Genomic DNA, 18426 nt, shown 5'->3' with positions numbered 1-18426 from the left:
GGTAATGACATAGGTTCATATCATTTGTTTATTATCAGCAGAAGCTTTCAGTAGCCACCCTGAGATCTGGGCTGAGCTTTCTGCAAAGAGCATAGCACACCACTAAAATACACTGTGTTATCAAAAGCTTTTAACTTGTTCAAATTCACAGAATCACATGTAATTTTTTTCACACATGTTGTTGTTGTGGAGGTCATCCATCAGTGAGGAAGGGGATTAACACAACCCTCAGCAAAAATGGTTGCTGTAGAGTGCAGAGGAGTACAGATCAAAGAAGGACTTTGCCCCTGCAGGTTGCAGCTGTGATCTTACCTGGGCTCTGGGGCAGCAGCTGCCCAGACCAGCACAGGAGCTGGAGGAACTCCATCCCTCCCACTGCTTCACCTTTTCCAAGTGTTTCCAAGTGTTGACACTGGCAGCTCAGTGTCAAAAACCCTCCACTGCAGTAGAGAAAACAACAGAGGAAAAGAAATGCTGACATGCCTGTTAGGCAGCCCTAACGAAGTGGGAATGAAATGCCTTCGTTGAAAAGAAGTTTTACATGATACATCTTCAAGAAGCCCTCTCTTCTCTTCCCCACAAGTAAGCAGGCACTCCATAATCCCCCAGAACTCTCTTTAAGACGGGCTGCTCCTGCATTCACTTCTCCTGCCACCAGCCTGAAGCTGCCAAGCTCTGTAAGACATCATTCAAGTGAGGGAGAAGCTTTAGAACCCCTGATGCCTCTGTCACTAGTTAAATAGAGGTTGTTCCTCAGTGTAGCTATAAGAACCTGATGCTGGAGATCTGCCAACCTTTTTGGGTTGGGAGAGAGGAGGGAGATGAGGCTATCAGTCCACAGGACGGGCCATGTACTCTGTGTATGTGCGCATGGTTGTACGCACAATTTTTTGTAAAGGAGTCTTTATTATAAGCATGGAGGATAATATATTTCCCCAGAGCCTCTTGCTATGTATGCTACTTATGCAAAAGCCCCGTAGTGTTTTGGCAACAAAGCAGAGGCAGCAGCAGGTGAGAGAATTGATCAACCCCAGCATTGTTGTTGCTAAGAGAAAAGCCAGACTTGGCCAGACTATCCTGTAAAATAAATCTGAAGTCTGTGATACCTGCAGGCCATCTCAGTGCTCAGCACTCACTAATCTGACCACATAGGACACATTTATCTCCCTTTTCTCCTCAGAAGGAGAGTGTGATTTTTATCATGAATGTCTCATGAAGCATTTTGGTGAAGAAAGTGTCTGGTTTTCTTACACTGGCCATCTGCAGAGTTGCTCTTCTGTAAAAGCCTAAGTAACCATCTATGAACTTCAAAATCTGAATTCCTGTGAGTTTTTTACACCAATAGAAGATAGTGCTAGTTCTGGGTTTGAGATGGGCAGGGTTGCAAAAGGCTGAAGGAGAGACTCATAGGTGGTCAGAAAAAGTGTAAAGTAGGTGCTGAAAAGGGCATGATAAATCCAGTAATTAGCCTCTGTCAGCCAGAATAAGGAGAGAAGTGAAATTTGATCTCCCCTGGAGGTATTCCAGAAAGAGAACAGTAGTGAAAACTAAACACCTTAATTTTTCTTAGGATGAATTCATCTGCCACTGCAAGGTTTGCTGGGGTTGTAGGTGCTCTGTTCTGTGCTGGCAGGATGAATCTTCCCAGAACAGATCTGCCTGCACACAGGGACAGGTCAGGACCACAGTGTGACAGTGCAATTTATTTGAGCAGGGTGTTCTCATGGAGAGTGTGCCTGCTTTGCAAAATTACCAATTTCATGGCAATACAATTAAGTATAATTTTTGGAACTGTGCAATTTAGTAATTAACTAAGTCATCTGAGCAATGTCCTAAACCAGACCAAGGTCAGCAAAGAGTTATTTCATGTTTTTTTACCTCTGTTGTGTCTGCTGCCTGTTTGTAATACATTTAACATTCAGTATAGATGTAATGTTCAGTATAAATTAAAATCCTCAAAGTCTTTAGTCCTACACAGGAAATAAATGGGTAGCATGAACAGCAGAAACATCAATTTACTGCCACTGCTGGTACTCTGTGACTCTGCCCTTTTGCTTCTCAAGTCTAGGGAACTATTCATTTATTTAAAGTAGGGAGAAGACTAAGGGTGGGTTGGATTCCCAAAGGAATGAGATAAAGGCCTTTATCACAAAGGAAAACCTAAGGGCATGAAGTGCAAATGAGCAGGAGTACAAGGGGCTGTGTCTTGAGGTGCCCGCCTGTCCATTGTGGCAGAGCAAGTGAACATTGCAAAAATAACAATCAGGCACTGTACTCTAAAACTACACCTGGCACAGAGAGAGACCTTAACAATAGACCACAAAATATCAGCACTCTTGAGATGAGTTTCAGGGATACAAAAGATGGTTCTCCTGCTAGAACTGGGAAACTGAGGAATACACAGATCATGGTGACTGTCTGTAGCTGGACAGTAAGGTCACAGGATATTCTTTGAAACAAGCCTTTTGCTGCTTATTCCTTGGAGGAAGTTTAGGGAAGACTTTTTATTTCTCTTATAAATGATTCTTGACCTTTTCTATGTTTCTTCTGCCTCCTCAATTTTTAAATCATGTGATTAACATGATGAAGTGCAGCTATAGAGTAAACCCAACAAGGAATGGATTTTTTTATTATTTATTACCTTTCTGGAGGGTTGAACCAAACACACATTTTAGAAAAATCATCAGTAAATAAGACAATGGCAAATACTGAGTTTAGTTACAGGTGGATCCTTTATATTTTGACAATAGGACCATCGTCCACTAAGCCTTGGTCATTTGTAATCAATTTGAAACTAATTATTTGGTAGGAAAGGATGTTCCAATCCAGAATTTCAGTGTGGAATTTTTTTCTTAAAAATGGACCATTCAGTACAGTTTTCTGAACTTCTGTCACCAGGGATGTATAGTTGTTCTCCAAATAAAACAATTCTTATGAAAAATCAGGCCTAGCTCTAGATAGAGTTCTGTTCTCTCCTGTAGTCAATTGGTGCTGTCAGAACACTTAAATCTACTGGGTTTCGTGAGACACTGGTTAGCATTTTTAAATTAACTTGACAATCACAGAATTTCAGGATCACAGAATAGTTAGGGTTGGAAGAGATCTCAGGAGGCCGAGTCCAACTCCCCAGACAAGGCAGAGTCACCTGGGGTAGGTTACAATGGTTCATAGGGCTGCAAAAGCAGAATAAGTAGAATTTGTAATGTCATGTTAAAATTTCTCCTTTGTTGAATTGAGGACTCAAAATTAGTACAGGTAGCGACTTCCTGTCAAGAGCATTTTTTATGGGAAAGGAAGACACTGTTTCAAGCCTCTTTTGTCTAGGTACATTACAGTTGAAGTCCTAAAATAAGCAAACATGTTATGTGAGTTATTTTTGTAGTACAGCTGCTCACTGACAGATAGCTGTAACAGTTTGTATTGTAAAGTTCACCAAAGACACTGAGTAAACTGAAACCTGTGTAGCAAAAGCAACAATGTTCACAGAAACCACACCAGCTAATTTAAAGCCAGCTCAGATATGTCTACACAAGCAGCCAAGCACTCCTCAGAGTGCAGTGTGTGCTCAGTGTGTGTAGCTCTTTTCTCTCTTTAAAAAAAAAAAAAAAAATTAGAGAATAGTTCTTCAAGAATTGGAAGTGGCCACATTTTTTAATTGCACACTTTCTCAGTTTGATTTCGACTGTTAGCCTGATGGAAAACAGGGATTTGGAAAAAATTGCTAGTAGAAGCCCAAATACATCTGTGTTGTATCTCAGTTAAAAGCAGTTCACTTTCATCAACGATGAGCGTGACTCCTAAACCAAAGACAGACTGGTTTAGATTTGGTCACTTAAACACTTGTTTTGTTTTACCCAACCTCCACTGCAACAATTGAAATGAAATTTGCAGTATTTCAAGTACTCCTGAGCATCTCTCTGTGAAGCCGTGAAGGTTACTGCATCGCTCACAGCAATGATGGGAGCTCTCTGTGGTTCATACACAGCGAGGGCTCAGTGAACCATTCTGATTTGCAGATAACCACATGCTTGGTGACTTGATATTTCAAAAAATGGTTTTTGGCTAATCCATTCCACACATTTGAATCCTGAAGGAAAAATACTCATTTTTAAAACTGTGACATGAGGGGGACAGTATCTTCTCCATTGTTTTTGGTCCGAGATACAGTAACACTGGGCTTTTTGTCCTCGAGGTGAGACTGACTGGGAACATCACACACAGAATCTCAAATACAAGGTTGCCAACTTCATGTCAAAGGCAATTAGCAAGAAAGAAATACAATCTCCTCTGTTGATGTTAGGGGACAGGTAGAGGAGAATGTAACCAATGAAGTAAAGAAGAAAAAAATATAAGGAACACAACACATGTTTATACATACACATACTGATACTTCAGGCCTTGGGGTTTGGCTTTCGGATTCCCAGCGCAGTCCTGGATGGTTTGTTTGCTGCACACCATGTTCTCCTCCACAGGAAGTCGTATTTAACACCAACTATATAACTGGAGAAATCAGAGCACAGCGCAGTCAATAAGTCGTGGTTCTCAGTTGTTTACTGAGGATCATAGAGAAGGCATTCTGTATAAATAAGAGCATGGTATAACTTCCAAAGCAAATTATAGTCTAGGAGGAAATATAAATGCTATATATATATAACTTAACTAATGTGGAAATTGTCTTTGTTTTTACTGTACTGTTGAATTGAGTCTCTGAGGAGTCTCTTCTATACCTACAGCACAGAAGAGTGTGGTGGGTTGTAAACTTTTTTGTGTAGAGTCACTTGGCTGTTCACCCAAGCAGACAGAGCTGGTTAGAAACTGGGAGATAAACCTGAGTTAGAGTTGCAGCAGGTCCTGGAAAAAGGGGAAAAGTTTGAGCATGAAGGTCTGCCTTCTTCTGCCAAGACACACGATGGCATGAAGTGTCATCTGTCTCACCCTATAAGATGCTTTGAGGCTCAGCAATTGCCTTCTTAGCTGGCTCGCCAGTGCTTCTGAGTCAAGAGGGTGAGGGGGCATTCTTGGGAAAAGTTTTGTATCTAATTTCACTTTCTTAAAGTCAAATACTTCTCGATGAAAATCCTGGATTTTCAGTTATGCAATGGAAGATATATCTTTACTTTGGATAGCAGACACTTCCCCTGTAACACTTCACCAGAAATATAATTTGCCTTTTGCAGACGCCAACTATTTTACTTGGTTATTTTTGAGCTGTCCTCTTGTCAGTTCATTCTCCTCTCCTTTGTGATGTAGGAAAGTTGTACTGACTGGAGTACTTTTTCTGGTTCATTCAATCCAAAAGCCAGTCACGTAATTGATAGTGATGAAGAAAAGCATCATTTTCACATTTTGCAGTCCTTGCGCACAATCTAGAAGCAGTTTGTGCTTATTCCCATGTTTAATCTTTTGTGTAATAATTAAATACCTTCTAACAAAGTAAGTTTATGGGTAAATCCACACTACAGAGTGTGTAGTACAGCATGGTGCAGGTGCCTCTTCAGATAATGGTAAAACAACTAGCAGCAAAATCAGGTGTAGAGGTAAGAGTCATTCACAGCTACAAGAATCACGGTAAAACATCTCTGGGCAAAAATTCTCTGAGGGGTGAGCCTCTGTGTCTTACTGTTTTTCACATATTCCTCATCTTCTTCTTTCTTATTCAACACTGGAGTCAGCTGCTGAAATAAGGTCTTAGGGAGCAAAAGCACAATTATGGAGAGGCCATAATTGTTAAAAAAAAAGTCAGAAGAAAATTACAAATTAAAGTGGAATGATTGTCTGGTTCACTCTGGCTTTCATTTTCTAATCATCCTAAATTATTTTAATGCATGTTTTCAAGCTCAAAATTAGCAAAGGTCCCATGATGTAATTCTCCTAACACCCATTGAATATTACATTATACCAGTCCAATTTCATTTCAATCTTTGGCAGCAGCATCTGTCACTCAGGGCACATATATGGTGGTTCAGGGACCTCCCACCTGCTCTGTTTCTAGGTAATACTTTTAACACATGTTTAGGAATCATTGTGAAGTCAAAACCAGTTTCTTACTTGTTGTACTAGTTTGAAAACAAACCAGTGGGAGGCACCAAGTCAGAATAACAATTTAATGGGGAAATAAAAGGGGAAGAAAAAAGAAAACACTGGTTCAAACTGACAGAGTCAGGATACAACCTGACACCCTGTTAGTCAGGGTGGTGGTAGCAGTCTGGTAGAATGGTGGCTGCAGTCCTCCTGAAGTGATGGATGTGGTTCTGTCGAAGCAGTGATCCTGTAAAAAGGGTCTGCTCTTCCTCAGAAGGTCCAGTGGTGGCTGTGTAGCTCCTGTCCTCTGGAAATCCAGTGGAAAGGGTGTCTCTGGTGTTCAGAATCTCAGATTATATCCAGGATGGAATGCTTGGTTCCTCCCTCTGGGTGGAGCATCTCACAATGGGATGAGGAGTCATGAGGCCAAGTGTTGATTAGGCTCATTAACAGAAGATAGTCCGGAGGGAGTTATCTGTGAGTCATGGGGCAGGACAGTGATGGGCCATTAACAGGAAGATAGTCTGGGGGCAGGAGGCAAGGAAACACTGCCCCACCTGATTTCAACAGCTCATGAGGATGGTAATGGAATACACTGCAACCCAGGACATTGTAAAAGCCTTGGAATGTAAGATTCAAAAAATAACTCTTAAAACATGTTTGTCTTTGAAATACCTTAAATTAATAATCAAAAGCTTGCATCAAGTCTAAAACAAATCAAACTCAATCATGAAGATGAGAAACAGGAATTATTAACTGAGTAGCGAGGCTGATGGGGGCTCAATGAGATCATTTTGTTCAAAGATTAAAGGCGATGAACACTGAAATAGTTGAGGAGGATAGCTATGAACACATCTGACTAGAGCTGCTAAATTCAGTAATGATCAAAAGTTAATTATCAAAGCAGAGAGAACTACTCAACACAGACAATTTGAGTCAATAGCTAAGCAGCCGAGAAAAGAAGTAATTTGGAAGAAGTATTTTCCTATAATGAAGGTTTATAAAAGACGTACATTTCAAAGAAACCTGCCTAAAACAAGATTGCATTCTTCCTGATCAGAGAAAAATAATTAGCTCTAATTGACAGACCTGCTGCACACCAAATATTTTCAAACAATATGTTTCTGCATCAAAGCTTAATGTGTAGAGTTACTCAATGTCACTTTGATTTTGCCTTCCTTTATCTTCTGCCACTGGGCATGCTCATGATATCGCAACAAATACGCTTTGAAAAATGAATGAGCAATACCTAGAAGACAAATAAAAGCAGAAGGACAGATCCTGCATTTCTTTCTCAGACAGAAGCCCTGACATATGTGTGCTGTGTTTAACATCACTGTGATCCCACTCAAAGTGAATCCTTTGTAATAGGAAATGACCAGTTGTCTAATGATCCAGCTTTAAACTGGGCTGGCATGTAGATTAACCTGAGCACTAGAAATGGTTTTTCAGTTTTGTATAAGCAGGCACATGTGTGAAGGACACTGTTCTTCCAGCATGTGCATTTCCTTAAGAATTAGGAAAGTGCCTTTTTCTGGTAACAAAGAAAAAAAAAAAAAAAAAAAGGAAATTCTCCATGTAAAATTCTAGGGAAAGATATGTGCTAGAATGTTCATGGTCCAAGAAAACAAAATATATCTATAATTCTTTCTTCCTGAAGCTGCTACATTTCTTTCAGGGTAAACAGTTGCAATCGACGTAGCTAAGTGGTCAAAAATCAAACATGCAGTTTAGAGACCCTGCTCTTTAATATTCTGTGACTTTGACATTGCCAGTTCTCACTCTCTGAAATATCTTCATCTTCTTTAATCTTTCATGTAAACAGTTTAGCTCACACTGTCACGCACGTGCTCTCCAGAATATGTTCTGCTGTGCTTTGTATTAAATCAGCTGCATTATCATTATTTATTTGTGATCCTAGACACTCTCCACTCTGCTGTTTCCTCTTCTTTATCTGTATTTTGATATCTGTTTTTGTGTAGTGATTTTTAAATAATTCAGGAAAAAAACCTTGATTTAGTTGCAAGCTTCACATGCTTGAACTCAGAATTGTTACAGCCCAGCTATTTGGTATATAGAAGAGTTAAGGAAAATAGCACTCTAGAGTCAAAAAAAAAAATCTGACATTGTGGAAGAATGTTTATGAGCTTTAAAAATAATTTTATTTTCCTGCAGGATGGGACTGAAACTTGGCATTTAGTGGGAAGCTTGGGAAACTGAAATGTCATTTTTGATGGTGTTTCAGTTCATTTTAAATGAAGCATTTGTGTGTTGTTACGTGTGGTTTATTACTTAGAAAGTTTCTTAATAGCGTGCTTCTGACTCTGCATTTGCATATGGCCACTGAAAAAGGGAGATTTGGGAGAGAGCTATTGGAAAGAGACACAGTCACATTAGCTCACAGTTGAGGCAGGGACCCCATTTCATCATAGGCTTGTTTGAGAAGGCATAATTAGGCTTGGGTTTTTCACAACTACTTGTGCAATCTGAAATTGAGCATTTCCTGAGTTTTAAGTGTTTTATCTAGCACCCCTACTGTACAATTAATATAATTGATTCCTATCATGCATTTGTTGATTTATTCTTTAGATGGAAAATAAAATCCAAATGAAACAAGCACATTTTTCTTTGCACACTGGGAGCCAGCCCGGAGGATTGCTGTTCCCTCATCCAAGCTCTCACAAGCTTTCATTCTTTCTCCCAAATTTTAAATTCTTTATTAGGGATTTCCATGGATTTAAACACAGATATTACTATGGTGGGAGGCAAAAGTGCCAAAACAGCAGGTATTTTGAAAAACTAGCCCCATCATAGAGCCCAAGGGAAAATTCATTCTGGCAAGATTTGAAACCCAGTTGTGCAGATCCCAGAGGTTTCAAAAGTTCATCAGCTTTCATAAAGGATTTAATTTGTCAAGGGCTTGTATGAGCATTTTTCTGAACCACTAATATTAGCACTTCCTATGTAGGAACCATTTTATTTCCATCCCTAAGTATAGCAGAAGTTAAAAGTTCCTCACCAAAACCCTTCTCTTAAATGTTGGCAGGCTTTGTAAAAATACCTCTGGAGGTAATTAGGCACTAAAACTTTCCTTTCTATAATGGGTTTATGGATCAGTTGTCTTAATTCTGCCTTTCACCGCTCTCTGTGCTTGTAATCTCACCAACCATCTGACTGCTTTCCACATTTAAATCCATTACAGCCTTGTTCTGCAAACACCAGGAGGAATTCTCTGAAATGATACAACACTAGCTTTTTCTGCCAGTGATATTTCCAGCCCTTTTCCTTTAAAATTATTTACCTATTCTGAACAAAGCTAGAGTGGGATGCAAGGTCGGTTCAGATTACATAATTATGCCAGAGAAGCATTAAAGGGAAAAGTCTCCACTAACATCTCGAGCGGCTTAACCAGTGTGATAGACTGGCGCAGCTCTGCCATCGGTGCCCCCAGCTGTGTTGCTTAGCAACATTTTAATTCAAGAAGAATCGAAGGAGATGAAATCCCCGTGGAGAGGGAAACAGAAATAAGAGGGCCGTTGACAGATGATCTGAGTTGTTTCTTCTAATATACTGTGAAGATCACTGGCTCTTTTCATGAATGATAAATGGACTGTACACAGATCAATGGGTTCAGCAATAAACTGGAACCAGGCTCCATGTCTGAGGTGGTGCAGGCCGAGAGGCCCAAAGATTTACTCATTTAGATGATTTGGAGTGTGTTTTCTCAAAGGTTTCACAAGAGGAAATTGATCTGAACATTTGGTCATCTCTTGCCCTTTTCTGTTGCTGGTGAATAAAAACAGTTTTGGAAATGGAGTCCGTTCTTCCCTCTGTTTTTTCGTGTTGTTCTTGCTCCAGCTAGGGACAGATAGCTTGTGACAAAGGGGCCAGACCTCGGAGTGGGAAATGAAGTAACAGCCCTGAATAAGCAGTTCCTAAACACTCGTGGCCATTAAAATAAACAAACCCCACTGATACCACAAATTTCAGACCCAGCACTATCTCTCTGAATGGTCTTACAGCCCATGCCCCAGCTCTGGGATGTCGCTGATGAAGAGCTCCCATGAGCTAATGTTTGCTTGCTTTGGTGTGGCTCTTTCTTAATGATTTGTTTCCCCCACCCCTCTTGTGTTTACAGGCTGCCGAAAAGACAAAATTGAGAAACATTCCTGTAAAGTAAGTTATTTTTATATCCCTTTGAAAATGCAAGTTTAACGACATGGTTGTATACTATGACTAAAAAGACAGTAAGAAGGGTGATGAAGGAGATAATAGAATTCATGTTGCCTCTAATCATAGCTATAAAAAGGTCAGTATCATTGAGGAAAGCTTTCGATTTCTCGTGTGTCCCTAATGACTGCACTCCTCAAGTTTCATCCAGTTTCCATAAATTAATGTGTTGTCTATGAATAGCTGCCAAATAATCACAATCATACTCAATACATAGTGCTCCTAGCCTTGAGGAGGTTTGTACATGCTAAAAAGATTATGATTTTTAATTGCAATTCTCGAGAAGGTCTGACGGGGGGAAATAACTAGGAATGTGCCAAATAATTTCTAGACACATGGGAATATTTTGCACCTATGTATCAAGGCTTTGCCATCCTGTTGATTAAGAGCTCTTTCTCCCTCTGTGCGTGCGCCTCTCACACCATACACACATGCATGTTTCTGCTCTTGGCAGCAGGGCTTTGTGAAGGATGAGCAAGCTACCAAGGAGCAATTTCAAGGGCATTTTATGATAAGTTCTTAAATCTTAGGGCACTAGCGGCAACACTCAACCATATATCATTGAATTAAGAAAGTTGCTATATAGATGTCCTGGCTCTTTGAGAAAAAGCATTTTCAGTTGAAGCTAACAGCATCAGTTATTCTGTTTAAATAATGAACACTCCAGTCCTAATGGGCTCTTATGTACCAATAAAAACACATATTTTGACTTCAGTAGGTGATCATAGCAGTTTAACTACATCCCAGTAACTGTATATTCCTGTTACAGATAGAGGAAATGTTCTTATTTTTATAGTAGTTTTCTGATCATGCTGACTTTTAGACTGGAATGGGTTTGTGTTTATAAGAACATGCACTGACAGGACTCCCTGATCAGTGTGTTCTAGCATAAGACATAACAGAAGAGTACAGTTCTATTTCTCACTTGGCTTCCATCATGTGTAGTCATTTACACCTTATAAAGTGAACACAAAATGTGTATGAACACTCCTTGGAGTGATTAGGCAATATGTCAGATGACCATAAATCACTCTCTCTTTATGTTTCATTCAGTCTGATAAAAATTAGAAATAGGATCCAGCAGGGACCTGATAGCATGTGAAACTTGTAATAAGGCAAGGGACCTTTCTTGCCTATAGGGCTAGTTCAAATTCAGAGCAGGCTGAATTAAAGTCATTGTTAGCTGGTGGTTGTTTAATAGAGAGTGAAATGAGCTATGTTTTCACCTCACATTACACAGGATCCAGGACTTGCACGGTTATGAAATTCCTGGGGAACAGCTCCAAAATAATCATTTATCATTCATCCACTTTTTAATGTATTTTGAGTCAAATTCTCAAGAATGACTCAACTGAATTGTGTCTTCCCACTTATAACAGAAACATTGAGCACTGCAGTTATTAAACAGCATGTATGTGACACTGATGCCAAATTAATCCACCAGGAAGATTTGGGAGATGGGGGGAAAGGGTGATTTAGGTTAAGTAGTTTTTTACAGGACTTGAGTAAGTGTAACATTTTGAGATGGAAGAAGGCCAGATGGACGGTCTCGCTCTTTCCACCTACATGTGTGTATTTCACCCTGTCATGTTTCCCCCAACTGGTTGTTTAACTTCTCTTTGACTATGTTCATGGTGGCAGCTTCAATTAGTACCCTAGGGGATCCATTATACATATTAATTACACTCTGCATAACAAAACAGCTGAAAAATCTGCCTAGTTTTGTTCAGGGACATGTAACTATTTAAGGTACCTGTATACAATTATGATTGTATGCAAAAGCTCTCAGGGCAAAAGAAAGAACAGTGTCTTCAAGATAGCAGTAGTAGCCCTGGATTGCATTTGTATAAGTGTCAGAGCCACACTTAGTACAGCTCAGGCTTGGCCAGCTTTTACTTGCTGCTTTTGTAGCTCTCAAATGTCAAGAAGAATTTCACTTGAATTTTAATGTTCTTCAGCTATGCAAAATAAAGTTAGTAGCTTCCATTGTCATAAGGGCTGAAAGCTGTACAGATTCCTTCTACCATATGTGACTTATCACATACATTTTTAAAAACACATTTTTGTTATTAAGACATATGTGGTAGTACACTTCTGCAAATGTGAATTGCTTTTGGCTAAAAGACATGCACTAATAAGTAGAGTTGAATCTAACTGCATTTGACATCTGCTATAATATATATATTTTTTTTACATATATAAATATATATATATAAAATATTTGCAGTTGTCATTAGCATAAAAAATTTCCTTGTTTTTACATTATGCTGACATGTTCTTGTGTTCCAAAACTGGAAGCAGAAATTACTCCCTTTTAAAGACTGTAGGTTATATAAAGTCCTTGGACAGAGCCTAATACTGCCACCATTTAACATATTAGTTTAGGAGCATGATGAAGATTTCTGTAGGAATGGTCTATTTACTTTTCATTGCTCAGTTCATTAATGTTGCCGGTGTAATGTTTGGCAGGAAGTTTACTGTTCTTTTATGTTCTCTTGAATCCCTCCAGCATTAAACAAGGGAGAAATACAAGGAAAGGGGGAAAACAAGGAAGTTTTCTTTTTGCAGTTCAGTAAAGCAACCAAGCAGCTGGTTTCTTAATGTCCAAGTGTGTGTTGGTGCTCAGACTATCTTGTGTGAACTTCCTGATGGCCCAAGTAGGTGCAGTGGCACTAGGCTCCTTCAGAAGGCTTGGTCTCAATTCCGTGGTGTTTGTAGTACTGGAAGGCACAAGGCATCCTCAGAACTCATCTTTATGTATTGGTAGCATCATCTGACATAACATTACTATAAATAAGCACACAGAAAATAGCTAAGAAATCTCTGTGTCTGCAGAACTGTTGGGGGGTTTTTTTTGGTGGAAATAGTGTAGTTAACTTTCCCAAAAACGTAAGACCCTTTTCTGTCTGTGTGTGACACCAAGGTGGGCCCCATAACTGCTGAATCCATGACATTTAACTGATTTATGCTCTCCTGACCTTGTTATGTAAGGAGCACTTGCTTTCTCCCATTGGTTTTATCCATGTTTACACTGAGAGTCTGTGGTACAAAAGGGATTTCTTGGATGTAAAGTCCTACCTGCTTATTTATTTGCTGGTCCTTATCAAGCTGCTCCTATCCCTGCATCTGAAAGAAGTACCATGACTTAAACAATTTCGTTCTGTGGAGGGTTTATGATTTCTAAAGAGCTGTTACATGAGAGATGTTTTTGAATTAGGGCACATCCAGAGGAATTAATCTTTTATACACCCTATTATTTGATGCAAGAGGGAAAAAACAGTGATATCATTAAAACCCCACAATAGCTTTGTTCTGAAATGCAGATTTTTTCAAAACTTGAGTGGACAATGGAAGCCCACATCAGCACAAAGCCTGGAGGAATCTTGTTCATGTTGGCTTGTATCACATCACTTGTCCTGTGTAGGTGGGTTGAGCTGCAGGATCCCCTCATATCCAGGGTAGTCCTCACTCTCAAGTACAAACGCGCTTGGCTTGGCAGCTTCTACATCAGCGTGGGCTGGAGGTCAACCAGCGCAGTGCTTTCTCTCTGCCAGCAGCAGAAGGTGGGGGGGCGAAGAACAGCAATTACAGAGGCGTCAGGCATGGGGAGTATCCTCCCACCTTCCTGCACACAGCGTTTTGCACTTCCAGAAACACACATCCTGTGTTTGGGAGGCACCAGCGGACTTACTCTCCTTGCAAAGTCTTTCCTGAAATCAGTTTACCAGAAACCTCCTGTCCCCACAACATCGTGTGACATTGAGCATCACAGTGTGGGGAAAAACAGTCTTTTGTTTGTTTTAAATGCTTTCCTTCATATTTTCTCTGGAATCCACTCAAGTAGTTATTCTTTCAGAAAAGAGCAAATGATTAGTCACTGTTCTTATTCCTGATATTACATGCCTCTGTTGTATAGACCAAGAAGTCTTCCTACTCCAGATCCACTAATAATGTGGATTAGCCCACCAGTGAGCTAATACAGACACAAGGCAAGTCTCTATGCAATTAGAAAGGAAGGCTCTATGTCTGCTCTGTTGGCAGAGACAATGTTAGGAAGATAAACATGTTCTTTTCAGGTTTTCCATACAAAGAGATGAGTTCTTTGCATGGCAATGCCCTTCTGACTAAGGACTGGATATAATGTAACTCTAAACAAATGTCTCAGATTACAGTCCTTTATGAAAATGGCCAGATGGATTCCTTGGGAATATGTGGGCAGGTGAAAGAATGATTTGGTTAAAACCTGATGTCCTCCAACACTATGAAATTACCAGGGTTTTGTAAGAAAGAAATTAGAATTTTTAAATGGAAAATGAAAGCTTTTAGGAGTGTAGTCATGTAATCCATGAAATTCTGTAGAACTGTGAAAATATTGGAAGTGACTTCTTGCTTCAGGGAAGAAAACATTGCCTTACTTGAGTGTCCTTTATACTCCCTTCTTTTTTAGTACCTTTTAAAATCTTCAATAGAAAGTAATGGCATTTCTCCCAAACACCTGCCTATGCTTAAATTTGCTGTAGTTTTAATGACTTCCAGATACATGTTTTGAGATTATAGCTTGTGTTAAAATCCCGCTGCTTTTTATATTTTCAAAATATATTTGTTTTCCATGAGCCACAAGTTTGTTAACCAGCAAGATTTCTGGTGTTTATTGCCTTTTCCTGCCATAAAATTCATCTTCTCCTCTGAAGGGCATCTGACTTGACTTGGTATGGTTTTCTGTCCCAACCATCATTGGAAATGCAATCCATTAACATTTGATATCTTGACATTTCAATTGACCTCTCATTTGCAAAGCGCAGTGGTATTTTTCGTGGCCTTTTCATCCTTGATTATACATGGGATAGGAGTGCCTGTTTCTCCTGACTGCACTTTAAAAATATCTTTGTTTTACCAGCTGGAGTGGCACCTTGTTTTTGCTTCCCTGGCTAGACCTTATTCTGCATGGAAGGTCTGAGGTCTAAGCAAGTCATGCAGAGCCAAAGGATTTTCTTATTGACTCACTAAGCAGGAGGGCGAGCAGGTCAGGCTCCGAGGGTCAGTTAATGTATGCAGTAATAGCAGTAACCATAAACAGATCTCCTGCTCCCACTGGCAAAAATGCAGGCCAGTGGGCTGGCTCTGAAAGTTGGGTTTTTTTTGGCGAGGCAGATCAGGCACTTGTACCCAATAGAAATAGAGAAGAGGCAGCATACTATTGGTACATATGCAGCTCTTCCACTGCAGGGTATCTCCTGGCCTGTGTTTAAAAAGGGATGAAAAAAGTGTGTCATGACGAGGTTGATGGCCACATATATGTATGTGAAAGAGGGTCAATTTAAATTCAATATAAGGAAAAAGGTTTTAACATGAGGGTTGTGAAATGCTGACACACGTTGCCCAGAGGCGTGGGGATCCCTCTTCCCTGGAAGCATTCAAGGGAAGGTTGGACAGGGTTCTGAGCAACCTGATCTAGTTGAAGATGTCCCTGCTCAGTGCAGGGGGGTTGGACCAGATGACCTTTGAAAGGTTCTCTCCAACCCCAACTCTTCCATCATTCTGTGTGTATGTATGTGCATACATGGATACATAGGCACCTGTGGACTATAGGTACCTATGGACATTTGTCTGTACGTACCTAGAGGACATTTGCTAAAGGACTTAAACTACTTTTAAAGAAATAAAAAACCCAAACCTGGTATAAATCATTCTCAGTAAAACTGCCAAGCAATTTCCACGTGCCACCTGTTTGATTCTAAACCTTCCTTCCTGACATTTCTCCTCAGACTATTTCTGGCGAACTACTAAATCAGACAGCACCAATTAAATTAGTTCTAAAAATCCATTATAACATAGTGCCTAAACTGCCTGCCCATATTCATTTCTCAAAGAAATCCATTCATATTTATGTTTTAATACTTTAAGTCTAGCATGCAAAAGCACTCAAATCCCCAGCAGAAATCCAGGAAAAAGGCCTCTTACAGGCAATTATAGACAATGTTCTTTAGCCCCTGATCCTCCTAGTCTGTCCACTTCAGCATCTGCACAGGTGCAGTGATTGGTCAATGGGATTAGTTTATTGCACCAGCAATAAAGCCCCTCCAAAATTTCACAAAACCCCCAAATGCCCCAGGCTCTGCCAGCTGGGCCCCGTGGTGGAGTCTGTGCAGACCGACCACACTCACAGCAGGGTCAGCACCTGCAGTGTTGCTGTGGAACCAAGAGGCACAGGCTGCTGCTGATCTCCAGTGAGCTTTATTTAGGGGCTGCATTTCCTCAGCAGAATGTGAGCTCTAGAAATGTTGCAAAGGATTACTTTACTCTCACAAGTTAAAGGTTAGTGTTGGAAATGGATTATAGAACTCCTGCTTTTAAACTGTTTGCAAAGAAACGCACATATTAAATCTTTTTTGATGATATTGCATTAATCCCTAAATACTGATTTTTATGTAAATTTTGACTCTTGCAAAGCTCTGACAATTCAGCTATCCCCATGTGGTTTTATCAGAGCTCAATTGCTCCTTTAGATCTTTTTTCCTTTTTGCAGTACCTTTTGCTTTATTCCAAAGTCATCACAGCAGCTAGAAGATGTAGTACTTTAGACATAAAATAATAAGTCTATTTAATATTTTACCTTTATTTTCTGAATTTGTTCCTCTGACACATCTCGTTAGATAAATTTTTATCAGTCCAAAGGATAACCACAGTAGGGCTATTTTTATTTCTAGGGAAATGATGCATGATAACTACTGGCAGGGCCCAAAGCAGTAAATCAGTCCTGTTCCAACCACAGAATGTATTAAAAGTCTGTAGCCTGTAGTAATAAGTTATAATTTAGTTGACTAGCAGTTTGTTTGGACTTAAAACTGTACAAATGAGTCACATTGGCTAAGTCCTGAAATATGGAACAGGTAGTGCTTTATTAAGGTTTTCAGCTACCACCACAACAGCTACCTGGAGAGAGCACATGTTTTTCAAATGGGCACAATGCACTTTTATGGTGAAACACTTCCGAGTTGATGGTGTAATTTATAGGAGATGGTTAAATTACCACATGGCCTGCGTAGTGCACAGCGTTTGCTTACAAGACAATGAGATGGACAGACCCTGAGAGCTCATTCATCTCATCTCTTACAAACCTGAATGCACACCATCAATATCAAGCACCACTGGCTGTATCCAGCCATGAGATGCCCCTCAGCTGCCGAGGTGCTCGGTGGCCATCACAGAACCTGAAGAATTGTTATATTTGGATCTTTGTATTTACAGAGACATGTATATGCCAGTAAATAAAGGCTAATCACACATTTCTGTAAAGTTTGTCAGGAATCTTGCAGCTGGGGGAAAAAAAAAAAGTGTTTACATTTTAACTGGGTCACTTTTGTTATTTTTCAAAACATTTTTACACCTTCATTGTGATGCAGCTTGTCAGAATTAAATTTAGGTCCAGTTTTAAAAGTTCTGAAAAAATGAAAGTTAGAGCCAAACAAAACCTTGTTTTGCCTGACTCTTTTTAATGAGAAAAAAAATTTAGTTAAGGTCAATATTTTTTTTTCCAGTTTTAGCGTGTATCTGCTGTTGATCAAAGGAGTACCCATTTGTTCCTCCTCACTCATCCTGTGGTTTTGATCATTTTAGATTTTATATTTATCTTCCTGGATATTATATTTAATTTTAAGTTACTTAGCATTTATTCAAACTATTATTCCAAGTGTTTGCTTTGGGTGTTGCATCAAATAACAACTATTTTCTAACTACCTGTGATCTTTTTTATATTAATGCTTTAAAAATGTGCTTCCAATCTTGGAGCCAATCAACAAATGCTAGGAAAACTGAAGGGAAGTCCTGATCTTGGTATAATTGGGAGAACCTGTGCTGCTGGTTTCAGTACAGCTGGCTGAATCCAGCATAGGAAGCAGCATTCAGATCTCATACCATTTTTGTGTTGCTGGAAGAGAAATAACCAGAGCAAAACTGTAAGCAGTGTTCGAGTACGTATAAGGCTATATGGTTTAGTTAGATTCAAGCATGTTATAGACACTCTCCAGATGAAGATCCCTGCCTTGGAGGGCTTGGTAAGAGCAGTGGATAATGGTACATGGGATTTCACTGAAGCTGCCAGCTGTATCTTTGAAATCTGTGGGCCTGTGTCTGCTGTCCTTTGGACTGCAAAACTCTACCAATTTCATTTCTCCT

General features: G+C 39.7%; 1 protein-coding gene across 7 annotated transcripts in view; it reads left to right on the top strand.

The window, feature by feature from the left end:
• AFF2 (AF4/FMR2 family member 2) overlaps positions 1-18426 on the top strand; it is a 336350-nt gene that overhangs the window by 245076 nt on the left and 72848 nt on the right. For all 7 annotated transcript variants that reach the window (XM_048318426.1, XM_048318425.1, XM_048318424.1 and 4 more), the window contains exon 9: positions 10160-10197. In XM_048318426.1, the coding sequence (XP_048174383.1) occupies positions 10160-10197 (38 nt within the window). The remainder of the gene's footprint in view (positions 1-10159; positions 10198-18426) is intronic.

This window comes from Corvus hawaiiensis, chromosome 14 (assembly GCF_020740725.1).
Source record: "Corvus hawaiiensis isolate bCorHaw1 chromosome 14, bCorHaw1.pri.cur, whole genome shotgun sequence".
Lineage (NCBI taxonomy): Eukaryota > Metazoa > Chordata > Aves > Passeriformes > Corvidae > Corvus > Corvus hawaiiensis.
The sequence above is the reverse complement of the archived record's forward strand: the minus strand, read 5'-3'. Positions and strand labels throughout refer to the sequence as shown.